Raw genomic sequence first — 13,674 nt, forward strand, 5'->3', positions numbered from 1 at the left:
CTGGGCACTGAAAACCAAGCACGAGTCTTAGCCTTAAGAAGTGAATGGAGGGTTGAGGATTTAGCTCAGCAGTAGAGGCCCTGGGTTCGATCCTCAGCTCAAAAAAAAACAAAACAAACAAACAACAACAACAACAAAAAGAAGTGAATGGAATTGGTAGCAATGGAGAGAAAGCCATCATTTCATAGTGTCTTATTTTTTCCTCCCTGGAACAGGTCTGGTGTCTTTACAGGCCAAGTCTACAGGTGGGATTGACTTTCTCATCTGGGACAGTCAGAACTATAGAGCTGATAAGTTTCCAAAGTAATTCATTATCCTGCTACTCCATTGCATAATCAACTCATTGGTAGTGATGTTTATTAATGGAGCAGTCTCCCAGGAGTTCATCACAGTACTAGGTCAGAAGATGGGAAGACAAATGGAGCTTTTGCTTTGTGGTCAAGGAGTCACACTTCAACAAGCAATGGAGACTCGCCGGGAGTTTTCAAATTAGCAAGTAGTAGACTAAGTTCTAGAATATCTAACTGCAAATGAAAGAATATGTAAGGGGTGAACATATTCTTAAAATGCAGGCCAGTTTACAACATTTCTTCAAATACAGTGAATGTTATATATATATATATATATAAAATATACGAACTAAGCTGTTCAAATACTTTCCTAGATGAGAGAAGTAGTTTATAGAAAATATGTAAAGAAAAAATGAAATCATTTTGGAATTTTCAAGGAACACACTAATATATTCTCTTTAAAAAACATTAAGTAATACAGGCATGAAGTTTCACCACATTTTTAGTAAATTGCTAATACACATGTAGAAACAGAACATACACTTTTTTACTTAAAACAATTATTAAGAAAAACAAATCACACAGTTTTAAAAATGAGGTGTAGAGATTCTTCATTTAATCCAGCTATACAACTCCAAAGTGTGCGCCATTTATGGAGGTCTTGTTGTTCCTTTCTGATACTACCTAATCTACCAAACTTCTGTGTTAATACATTTAAAAGTCACCCTGAATCTCAGTGCTTTTCCATGTATCTCTTTCTGTGTGTGTACATCTGTCATTGTGTATGTGTGTGCATTTCTGTCTGTGCATATGTCTGTATGTGTAAGTGTATGTGGGCATCTGTGTGTACAAGTATATATGTATGTGTGTATATGCATATGCATTTGTTCATATGTGTATATATTGCTCAGATTTCTAAAGGTCTTGTAATAAAAAAAAAAAAACCTGGAGTAAGATGTTGGAGTAAATGCTAAAAGGTCAGAGAGACAAAGGAACAAGCCACAGCTACTTCTCACCTCAGCAACTCCATGAACCCTCTGACTGAATGTCCCTGAGTCCTCAGACAAAAAAGGGCTCCAGTCGAAAAGGTTTCAGCCATTCTGTCTTCAGCTCATGCCTTATATGCCTTTCTCCACCCAGGCATAACACTTCCTTCCTCGTGCTGGGACTAAAGGTGTATGTGCTTCCCAAATACTGGTAGCAGAGGCATGAGATCTCAAGTGCTGGGATTAAAAGCGCGTGACTCCCAAATACTGGGATTAAAGGTGTGGGCCACCACTGCCTGGCTCTGTTTCTCTCCTAGATTAAGTCAATCTCATGTGGTCCAGGGTGGCTTTGAACTCACAGAGATCCAGATGGACCTCTGCCTCCTGAGTGCTAGGATTAAAGGTGTGTGCCTCCACTGCCTGGCTCTGTTTCTCTCCTAGACTAAGTCAATCTCATGTAGTCCAGGGTGGCTTTGAACTCACAGAGATCCAGATGGACCTCTGCCTCCTAAGTGCTAGGATTAAAGGTGTGTGCCTCCACTGCCTGGCCTCTATGTTTAATTGAGTGGCTTGTTCTGTCCTGTGAACTTCATGCAAATTTTATTAGGGTACACAATGTATCACCATATATTTGTGGCTATATATATATAGAAATAGCCCTATATATATTTCTCTGATATATATATATATATATATATATATATATATGTATGTGTGTGTGTGTGTGTGTGTGTGTGTGTGTGTGTGTACAGAGAGAGAGAGTAGGATATATATCTGTGTAATTATATATATGTATATATATATGCATATGAAGACAGAGCAGGGGTATGCTGGGGAAAGGGGGGATTCCAAAATTTAAGTCATCTACAATCACAAAATTTGAAATCAGTGAATTTTAAATTTACACTACTGCCACAAGGTGGTGCCATAACAGAAATTGTGTCAAGTAAATGGTGATTCTTCCAGCATTTTCTCTGAATTTACATAATTTTCCATTATGTGTATACCTGCTATTGTAACTTGACGTTCTGGCAAAGTTATTATTTGTATGCTGTGCAAACTGTAACCTCTCTGACAGTAAACTAAGTGTGCTGAGGTTCTATCACATTCTTTAGTTGCTTTGATTTCTTTCTTTGTAGCAGTATGCTGTGATTTATTTGACAAGCTGAGTCACTGGCTATTAAAATGTAGTTTAATTTTTTTAAGATAAAAATAAATTAAATTGAAATGATATTACAAAAGCCCTTTGAGCAGTGATCTTTGTGTACACAGACCAGAAAGTATGGAGCTAAGTAAATGCGTGCTTCCTTTAATGCTGGTGACAATGACCAAATTGTCCAGTTAAAGGGTCTGGCTGTTTACCTGTCAATCAACATTTGAACTTTTTTTTTCAGATCCTTGTATCTGAATAGTTGGTCTTTTTAAAATGTTGCTGCCTGACAGAAACTTGATTTAATTAAGGCTAAATTTACTATAATTTAATAATAGTAAGTCGTGTAATCCATAGCAATGTTGAAGATGTTTAAAAACCTACAAAGAGGCCAGGCAGTGGTGGTGCACACCTTTAATCCCAGCTCTTGGAAGGCAGAGGTACGGGGATCTCTGTCTCTGAGTGTTCACGGTCAACCTGGTCTACAAATCAAGTTCCAGGACAGCTAGGACTATTACACAGAGAAACCCTGTCTTGAAAAATCAAAAAAGAAAACCTACAGAGAGTTGTCGTGGTTTGGCTTAATGAATTGTCAGCTCATATCATTAGCCATTTTCCACTTTTTAAGTGGAAATGTTCTTGTATGTGATCATCAGAGGCTTTCATGAGCTATAAATATAAGTTACTTAATTTGTGTGCTAAGATTTTTCTCTTAATTTGTCACTCATTAAATTTTTAATTTTCAATAAGATTTTATTTTCAGGTGATCAAATATGAAAGGTCTTTTTTTTTCCTTTTAGTATTAAAGAGGTAGAACTGGAAAAATGATTCAGAGGCTAAGAGCACTTAAACACTGATTCTGTTCCCAGCACCCACTCTAGGCAGCTCAAAACTGCCTATAACTCCACTTCCAGGGAATCCAAATTCCTCTGCTGGCATTAACAGGAATCTGTACACATATGGCACACATAAATTCACTCATGTGTGCACATGAACACACAAATGTTTTTAATAATAATAATAATAATAGTAATAATAATAATAATAATAATAATAATAATAATAATAATGTGTCTTTCTTCTCTAATGATTTGAAACCTTGGCCTTGTTGTTTTCTAGTTCAAATATAGTCAAATAGTCCTGTATTTGAATAGTTATATTCTGCTCCAAAGTTGACCAAAAGTTTACATACTCAGATACACTTGGTCACAAAATTATCGTCACATCACACAATGGGGTCAGAGATGAGGGCTTTGCATGAAGTCCCATACCCACCCTGATAAGTGCCAGAGACAAAAGACCTGCTTGAAATCCCATGCTTCAAGTGGGTGGTTTCGGTCTATACGCACATTTTCCTTATTTCAAATTTAGCATTTCAACTATCCTGCTGAAGGACTCTTGTTTGAGACGAAAATAGATTATCCCTTTTTTGCTGTGATTCCTTTCAGTAGCCCAGGAACATTCCAGCTGCAGCAGCTTCCCATGCCAGAATGGTGGTACGTGCATTGGTGGGAGAGACAGCTTCATCTGTGCTTGCCGGCACCCTTTCACGGGGGACACCTGCGCTGTGAAGAGCGTGGCAGAAAATGCCTTAGCACCAGGTACAAATCTCACCTTCTTATACTTCGCAATATCATGCATGAATACATACTGGAAATAGTTGTGAAAGACCATTTGTGCCGTCTTAGCCTGTTTTTCCCGTTTTCTTCACTTCCGTAGATTGGTGTTAGTTGTACATTTGCTCAGAGAGTGCAGCGCTCCTGGCCCCGAGGTTGCTTGGCTGGACAGGGTACTGTCAGGCAGCTGACACCTGAGTCTGATGCTCAGATCCCACAGGGAAAGGGGAGGATTAACTTCTGAAAGGCGGCCTAAGGCTTACATGCACACATACATAAAATAATAATATTAAATTTAATGTAACACTTCTGACTTTTATATAAGATTATGTGTGCAGCATTTTAAATGTATATATTTTAAATATACAATCATCAATGACCCCAGAATATTTCAAGTCAGACTTTATCTATTTCCTGTGCTCAAGAGTCCATTTTAATCCATTTTAAATTTTTCCTAAGGGTATGGGGCATTAACTACACAGAAACTTGCTTTTGCCTGCTTCTCCTGGATAAGCAAGGCTTCCTTTCACTTCAGTCTCAGCCTCTAGAAATTATCACAGAAACTTGACTCTCCATCCTGGAGGTTTCAGTCCCTACAGGGCATTCTGGCATCCGCTTTGAATTCCTTTATCGCTAGGGAGTGTAAAGCAGCATGCAGATGATCTTGCAGGCATTTCTACAAGAGAGTTGAGGATGTCACAATTGACCCTGATCTAAATGGAGAAACTGAGGCTCCAGGAGACTGTTTCCACATACTTTAGTCCACAGTGGAGATAGGCATCCAGACACATGGGCATTGCTCAGTTTGATAGAGACCTTTGTGCTTCTCTTCAAGACTGTGTGACAGAGATAAAATGAGACCTGGTGGGGGAGGGGGACAAGATTTAAAAACCTGAAAAAATAACGCTTGGCATGTTTTTCTTTGAACAGATTTTTCCAAAGGATCTTACAGATATGCTCCGATGGTGGCGTTTTTCGTATCTCACACTCATGGAATGACAAAACCTGGTCCTATCCTGTTCAATGATCTGGGTGTCAATTATGGGGCTTCATATAACCCAAGCACTGGCAGGTTCAGAATTCCATACCTTGGAGTATACATATTCAAATATACTATTGAGTCATTCAGTGCTCACATCTCAGGGTTTTTAGTGGTTGATGGAGTAGATAAGCTCAGATTTGAGTCTGAAAATACCGACAATGAAATACACTGTGATAGAGTTTTGACTGGGGATGCCTTATTTGAATTAAACTATGGGCAAGAAGTGTGGTTGCGTCTTGTAAAAGGAACAATTCCAATCAAATACCCACCCGTGACCACGTTTAGTGGATTCTTGTTATACCGCACCTAAGATTGTCTGAGAGGCAGACTGGAATGTCACTCCAAAGCTCTCTGTCTCTTTATCTATCCTTGCACACATCTGTTCTCTTGTGGTGTTTCTACACTAAATGAGAAATGTCTTTTAAGAATCTAAATGGTTATTTCATAAAATGCTTTGGATAGCCTGTGCAGCAAGGGATTCTTACCCCTAAGGAAGTGCAGAGGCACAGAAACCAAATGTGTATGCTACTATACGCAGGTCTACCTATGCTCCTTCACAGTGAGTCTTTCCAGGGTAGAATAAAATGTTGCCACATGCTATTGCCAGGCACTGCAGACTTGACAAGAAAACTGAAATTTTGTTATATTTTTTGTATATAACCATAGAATAAAAATGTTTGGGGTTGGGGATTTAGCTCAGTGGTAGAGCGCTTGCCTAGCAAGCACAAGGCCCTGGGTTTGGTCCTCAGCTCCTGTTTAAAAAAAAAAAAAGTTCTAGAATAACAAACTCAAATAAATAATTCCAAGGCAAAACAATGCCTACTTCCAACTTTTAAATTTGCTTTACTGTTGAGTTGATCAGTTTTATATACTAACAGTTATAGTTTGTGTTCAAAACTAAGGAAAGTGAAGTAGGAATATAAAATATGCTTTAATATTCTCTTTCTCAAAATTGGAAAAATGGAGAAAATACTGACACCTATTTGAAAATTTACACCTAATTGTATAGATATCAGTCTGTATTCCTTCTCTCCCTGCATTACATAAAATCTGTGTGAAGACAATTGCAATGCTTTTTGATTCATATTCTTTCATTTCTGTGTTGTGGGGAAATTTGGAGTTTCCTTTTGTGGACTCTTAATCTTAATAATAAAGGGTTTTAAAGACAGATGCCAAAGGAAGCTCAAGTCTCATTTCTTTAAATTTTGAGCAAAAAGTAGCAGCCATATATTTGGGCAACTGCCAGGAGGAGAGAGACAGAGAAAAAAGGAAAAAAGGCATGGACTTTTCTTCCTTTTTCCATTTTTCATCTGTATTGTTTGTGTGTGTGTGTGTGTGTGTGTGTGTGTGTGTGTCTGTGTGTGTGTGTGTATCTGTCTGTCTGTGTGTGCATGTGTGCCTGTGTGCATGTGTGTGGTGTGCACATATATACATGGATGTTTTTGCACATGTGTAAGCATGCATGTGGAGGCCCCTGGTTGGTGTTGGAAATCACCCTTGATCACTGTTCTACCTTATTCATTGATGATGAGTCTCTCAATCAAACCCAGAGCTCTAGGATATGGCCAGTCTAGCCAGCTTGCTCTGTGGTTCCTCTGTTACTGGAACTACAAACAGGCATTCACACCCAACCATCATCCTATGCATTCTGAGAATCTTCACTCTTGCCCATGCACTCTAAGTATGGGGGCATCTCCCCAGGTTTCATGACTTTTTTTTAGCATTAAAGAAAGTCAGCATGTTCAACAACGGGGATCCAGAAGTCAATGTGTGGTAGAAAAGAAGAAGTCTTCCAAGAAAGACTAAGAAAGCCAAGGATGAAAGGGAGAGATTCCCAAGCTTTTGACCAATATTCAAGAAAGAGAAGGTCATCATTTAGTGTACAAGTAGAAGAGTTACAGTTCCTCCCTGTCACCATCAGCAGCAGGAGGACTTCCCAAAAAATGTTTAGGGCCTCCCTGTGAGACCACACTAGGGTTCTCAGTTCTGACACTGAAACTATCAGGACTAGAGCTGGCAGAGTTGGAAATTTTATTAAAAGTTTAATGAATAAGGGTAGGAGAAAAGGGTCCTCAGCAAGAAGTAAGGTGGGTCTGTTGGAGAGCACAGGTATGTGCTCCTAGAAGAGGACTAATATTCATGATTTCCACAAGCATCTATGAGATGTTGATGGAGTTTGAAGGTATGACCTCAGAACTGGATGGTCCTTATCACTGTGAGCATCTGGCAGGATTACAATTGATAAGGTAAAGGTCCACCCCTCCAGGATAGTAAGGTCGAGTAAAATTACTGTAAAGAAGGTCTCATTTCTTTTGAAACTTTCACCCAATGTCTGGAAAAGGGATAGGAACTGCAATAGGGGAAGGGTTTTCAGGAAATATAAGCACACTATCCCATTAAGGAGACAATTATTTCTCCCATCTTCTTGGTGTGTCTTTCCTGAATCACTTTCCCTAACAAGGTGATTGACAGACTCTCTAGAATAATTCTTAAAGTAGTAGAAAACAGGATACAAAAATTCTAATCTTTGGAGCATATCAGAATCTTCTGTTTCCACCTAGGGCCAAAGGTAAAACTCAGATTTCATTCTTTTGACCATGAAGATGTAGCTTTCCAATAATAGACCTCAACAAAGCCTTGACACCCACTACCACTCCATATGATATGTTAAACACTCAGGAGGAGAAGTTGTGATGTTTTCCTTCTTAGTGTTACTAGAGAAGTGCGAGATGAGAACCACAGCTGACTATGAGGAAGAGAATCATCCTCAATGGCCTTCAAGGCTGCTAGTCCTTATCCAGCTACCTAAAAGTAGGACACATAGATCCACCCCTACTCCTAAAAGGCTAAGAACTAATCTGTATGATGCAATGGATTCTCAGATGCTTACTATGCCTTTGTCTCCCAAAGAATTTACATACAAAGTCGCATTGACTACAGTAACACACAACATGTAGGGAAGTGTCATGTCAGCAGCAATGAAGCTAACGACTATTACTTTTAGAATAACATTTTTAAAATAACATTTTTCTGTTCATATTTGACAAAGGACTTCTGAATATATCCTCATGAGTAGCAATAAAAAACAATGAGAATATTTTTTATAATGCCATCATATCTCATGAGGTCATTTTAATGATCACTATATTGTCATTAATTATGTATGAATTTATCAAATACATATTATGTATTGCTCTCCTCTTTCTGCCCTTGAGACACAGAGGCACACAGAAGCTGAGATATTTTTTCCAGTGTAGCAAAGGATGAATGTCTGGACAGAAGATAAACATTTTTTTTAATTTCAGTAAGTACTAGCTGGTTGACCTTTAACGATTTCTATCAACCTGTACTATATTAATATAAAACTGCTCTATATATCCTCATCAAATCTTACAACTTTTAAAATGTGTCCAATGTTCAAAATGAGAAAAGTATTTTCATATAATATACAACTGAAAATTTTTTCATACTTACCAAAAATTGAAAGCATATGTCAATACCAAGAGTACACATGAATGTTCATAGTACCTTTACTGGGAGTAGCTCAAAGCAGTGTGTCACCCACATGTCCAACAGATAAGCAGAAAACTCGATGTATCCATATAGTGGACAGATATCAATTAATTGAAAACACATAACTGTACCTATGAATGTTAAAAGAGGGATCCAGGCAAATTGTGACATATAGCCAATTCTGCAAATGAGCCTAGTGCATGTGGAGGCCCCAGATAGACTCAGGGCAGATCGGGATATAGGGAAGAGTGTGGGTTAGGAGCTGAACTCTGGAGGTTTCACTGATTTCTCCCCAATTGTGTATAAATCAGTGGTTTTTAAGAAAATATGAAAGACAAATATTTTCTGCAGTCCTGACTAAAAAATTACCATAGTTAAAATGCTGTTCATGCTGTTTCTTCAAATAGAAAGTAAACATAATTTTTTTCTTTCCACGTGCATTTTCAGTGTCTGTGTCAATGTTCTGTTCTTCTATATTGGAAAACAGGGGAGGAAACCACTCAACAGCCCTTGACATCTCAGGCCCAATTGAGCCTTGAGTTTTATAATTAAGTAATTGACATGTAGCATTATCTGATGTTTTGGTGCTCAGAATTTTACTGATTAACATTAATCTTGCCGGGCGGTGGTGGCTCACGCCTTTAATCCCAGCATGAGGGAGGCAGAGCCAGGTGGATCTCTGTGAATTTGAGGCCAGCCTGGTCTACAGAGCAAGATCCAGGACAGGCACCAAAACCATACAGAGAAACCCTGTCTCGAAATAGGAAAAAAAATTAATCTTTGCATACATATTTGTGGGATATAAAGTTAGCTAGTAGTGTCACCAACAGCAAAGAAGTAATACGCAACTTTAAGTTGCTTGAACTTGCTTAGTTGGCTTTTATAAGTTAGCAAGTATAATTTATGAACCTCAGTAATGTCTTTCTGTCGTGGTAAATTTATTCACAGAGTAGAAAAAGCCATCCCAGGGGGTTTTCTTGAGTTCCTTTATAGAGATAGTGGGCTTCAGCCCCCTCCCTCTGCAGATTCAGTGAGAGAAACTGTCCTCATGTCTTTCAGCCTAACAAGATCCAGGGAATTTCCCAGACCCTGGCTGCTGACACCATCCCCATCATGCTTAATAGATAATATAACAGATATTAAAAAACCTTTATAGCATAATCTAAGAGCAAATAGCCTGTGAGTCAGTACAAACAGGTTCTTAGTTGATCCAGCTCCCAGAGTCAGGAATTTGTCTGCCACAGTCTGCTTCTTGCAAGTTCCAGAAGAACAGAGGTTTATCTGATTAAATATTGCTCTTTCTCCTCTGTCTTTGGCCAAACTTGTAGTCCAGGAGTTGAGATTCCATATTTAGAACCTTTGTTAAGACTGGGGAGGTGTCACATCAGTAAAGAGCACCTTTTTGCTCTTGCAGAGGACCGGATTCAGTTCTCAGAACCTACACGGCAGCTCACAACTGCCTATACTTCCAATCCTAGGGGATCTGATGTCCTTTTTTGACATCCAAGGGCTCCTACATACACATTGTGTCCCTAAGTGCACACAGGCACACACACATATACTTTTAGTTAATTAATTATTAGTTAAGCAAATAAATAGTAAAAAACTTTTGTGCCTAAATGTGTTTTCTTACACTATTTTACCAGCCCAAAGACAAAACATCTTGTTTCAGAAGAATGAGATAATTATTTTTTAGACATTAGTAAATAATTCAAATATGACAAGCAGATTTTTTTTGGTTACCTAATTAATCTTTTTTGGGTTTTTTCATTTGCTCACAAAATAAATATACTATTTCAAAGGAACCCAATTTACAAGTATTCACTAAAATTATACAAATATGTACCTTATGTTTTATATACTTCATTTTCACTGTCATTTTATGATATATGCATATTAAATATTTACATAGTATATTTTACATCATTTTTATATAACAAATTGCCATACAAGTTTATGTATTATTTAACTGTGATGAATCTAGTTAAATTTCAGCCAGGGTGGCGGCACATGCCTTTAAGCCCAGCATTTGGGAAGCAAAGGCAGGTAGATCTCTGTGAGTTCAAGGCCAGCCTGGTCTACAGAGTTATTTCCAGGATAGCCTGGGCTACACAGAGAAACCTTATCTCAAGAAAAAAAAAAATACAAAAAAAGCAAAAAAAAAAAAAAATTCATTAATTTCGTTAAATTTCACATGCAAATGAAATTTACAAGCATTATCATAGACTGGTAGCTAAGTCTGAACCTAGTAGGAGGTCCCCCAGCTCCTTCAGTGGAAACTACAGTTTTATTAGTGTCTCCTTCTTCAGGCTAGAAAAATAGTGAATGGTGTCCTGTCATCATCAAAGCTAATTTCAAATGTACCAAAAAAATTTCATCAATCAAAAGTATTTGCCTCCCATCTGTTATCGCAGGGTACTCGCGAGACACATTCAAGTGAAATATAGGCCTGCTTTGCCAGCATGTGCTGTTTAGTCAAGTGATTCTCCTGGGCTTCACACACAGGCTGCATCCATCCTGGGAAGGTTATTAAGCACCATCCTTTGGTGCCTTTATCACAGTTCATTGAGACTTCTCCATGAACTCTGCTACAATCCAACAGTAGTGAATTTGCATTCATAGCTGTAGGCTGATGTCTCAATTGAATACAAAACCCTGGAAAAAGTCCAAATTCAGGAGGTTTCATGACTTACAGATGAATCCCTTCATAGTTGAAAGCCCAGGTGTTTGCTTGGGAGGTATTTTTTGGTTTTGGTTTGGTTTTTGGTGGTAGTGGTGATAGTTTCGTTTTTTTTTTAATTTTTGATCTGTGTTTTGTTTTCTGACACAGGGTCACAATAGATCTTAGACTTGCCTCAAGCTTGTTACCTCCTGCCACAGCTGTCTATGTACAGGAATTATAGGCATGTGCTGCTAAGCCTGACCATAAAACCCAGGTTTTCATAAAACGTTTTCCAGATACCAATTGTCTTAGTTCCAGCTGCCCTGAGGAAATATTATCGTCTTCATGGCTTAAACAGCAGATATTTCTCCAATTCTGGAGGGCGATAAGGTGCCAGCAGACCCTTGGCTTATAGAAATCTTTTCAGGGTGTCTTTACATGGAGAAGGTGTGTGTTGAAGAAGCCTGCTCTTTCCCTTACAAGGGCTGCAGCCCAGCAGGTGTGATGGTACACACCAGTAACGATAGCACTTGGAGGCCGAGGCAGGAAATCCAAAGTCCAAGGCCAGCCTGGGTTGCATAATGAGTTCCAGGCCAGCCACAAATACATGGCAACATGGTTGTCACTCTTCCTCCCTGAGGCTACTGTCCCGTAGTAGAGAGCCCATATCTATGGTCTCCTCTCAATGTAATTTTATTCTGAAGACTCTTTGGGGACCTGCTCCCCTGCTCCCAAATAAACAACAAATGGAAACTTATTGTTAATTATGAATGCATGATCTTAGCTTGGCTTGTTGCTTGCCAGCTTTTCTTAACTTAAAATAGCCCATTTACCTTTTGCCTCCAGGCTTTTAGCTTTCTCTATTTTTGCACACATTTCTTTCTTAATCCATTGCTGGTTGTGTAGTTGGGTGGCTGGCCCCTGATGTCCTCCTCCTTCTCTCACTCCTAGATCTCTCCTCTCCCAGATTTCTCCTTCTATTAATTCTTTCTGCCTGCCAGCCCTGCCTATCCTTTCTCCTGCCTTGCTATTGGCCATTTAGTTCTGTATTAGACCATCAGGTTTTAGATAGGCAAAATAACACAGCTTCACAGAGTTAAACAAATGCAACATAAACAAAAATAACACACCTTAAAATAATATTCCCTGGGGTTGGGGATTTAGCTTAGTGGTAGAGCACTTGCCTAGCAAGCACAAGGCCCTGGGTGCAATCCTCAGCTCAAAATAATAATAATAATAATAATAATAATAATAATAATAATAATAATAATCCCCAACAGAAGATTTTTACTTTCAGATCACATTCTATTTAATGAAGTTTCAATACTCAAAGTTCTTGGGGGAATAAACATGTCATCCACAAGACCAGGCCACCATTGCAGCTATGTTCAAAAAGCAAAAGCCTGTTCTCCTAAGTTGTAAACTGCTAGCATATACTATACCCTGGGTATAACAGGGCTCCTTCTTACTTGGATTAACACAATTCTAGGCAACTCATACTCAAAATGACACTGAAAATGCTATGTGATGTGATCCAGGGTTTAGTGTTCTTTTCAACGTGTTAATTCAATTCCACTACTTGGGTTTTGTTTTGGGGATTTAAAGTAAAAATGACACCAACTCTGTTCAACAATGAAAATGTGACGCTATACAGCCCAGCAAAATGTGCTTTCTCAGGACTGTTCTACTTCACTTATTATTGCTACTGTTGAAGAAGTTTGTTTAGATCAGAATAGCAACAATGACAAATAATTTTCTTTCTCTTTTTATAATTTATTTCTCATTTTCAGCTCCTGTCACCATTATCAGAATCAGCCTCTTAATTGAACCCAACCTGTATAAAGAGCACTGCTTGCCTTTTGTCCTCTACTGGATCTAGAATGACAAACATTTGCCAGAGAGCATATGCAGGAAAAGGTCTTTATTTCTACTACCTACCCATCTCTAAAGTCATTGAATATAGCTAGATGCATAATTTATGAGAAGAATATTAAACTTAGACAAAGACATTTGTCTTTAGTTATACATATGCAAAAAAATGTACATTTCTTGTCCTAATTTCTTCAATCTATTGACATGAACCACTTTCATAACTTACCAGAATAATTTTGCTGTTAGCAAAGATTATCTCACAAAGGTGCTTCTAGATCATCCAGTTTCCAACTATCTGCTATTTCTATTTCTCTGTAGATTTGCTATTTAACTAATGTTTATAACCCTTTATTCCTGCTGATAAGGCCACTAAATAATATGGAAATTATTCTGTAGAAGAAATTCAAAAACCCTCCAGAGATTTCATGCCTTTTTAATGTGACTTTCATTGCCCTTTCTAAGTCTCGCTATTAAATGCTTAAATCATAATTCTGTTTCATAAACTCTAATTCTAATTCCTGTAACTGGTTGGAATACTAATTC

General features: G+C 38.2%; 1 protein-coding gene across 2 annotated transcripts in view; it reads left to right on the top strand.

Annotated features, from left to right (window-relative positions):
* The window catches only part of Mmrn1 (multimerin 1), a 44,605-nt gene extending 39,211 nt beyond the window's left edge, over nucleotides 1-5,394 (top strand). Inside the window, exons 7-8 of one of the 2 annotated variants that reach the window (XM_036180374.1) lie at nucleotides 3,875-4,027; nucleotides 4,973-5,394. In XM_036180374.1, the coding sequence (XP_036036267.1) occupies nucleotides 3,875-4,027; nucleotides 4,973-5,394 (575 nt within the window). The remainder of the gene's footprint in view (nucleotides 1-3,874; nucleotides 4,028-4,972) is intronic. The other variant, XM_036180375.1, reaches the window with a different exon arrangement.
* Nucleotides 5,395-13,674: the final 8,280 nt, after the last annotated feature.

Source organism: Onychomys torridus, chromosome 3, assembly GCF_903995425.1.
Source record: "Onychomys torridus chromosome 3, mOncTor1.1, whole genome shotgun sequence".
Classification (NCBI taxonomy): Eukaryota; Metazoa; Chordata; class Mammalia; order Rodentia; family Cricetidae; genus Onychomys; species Onychomys torridus.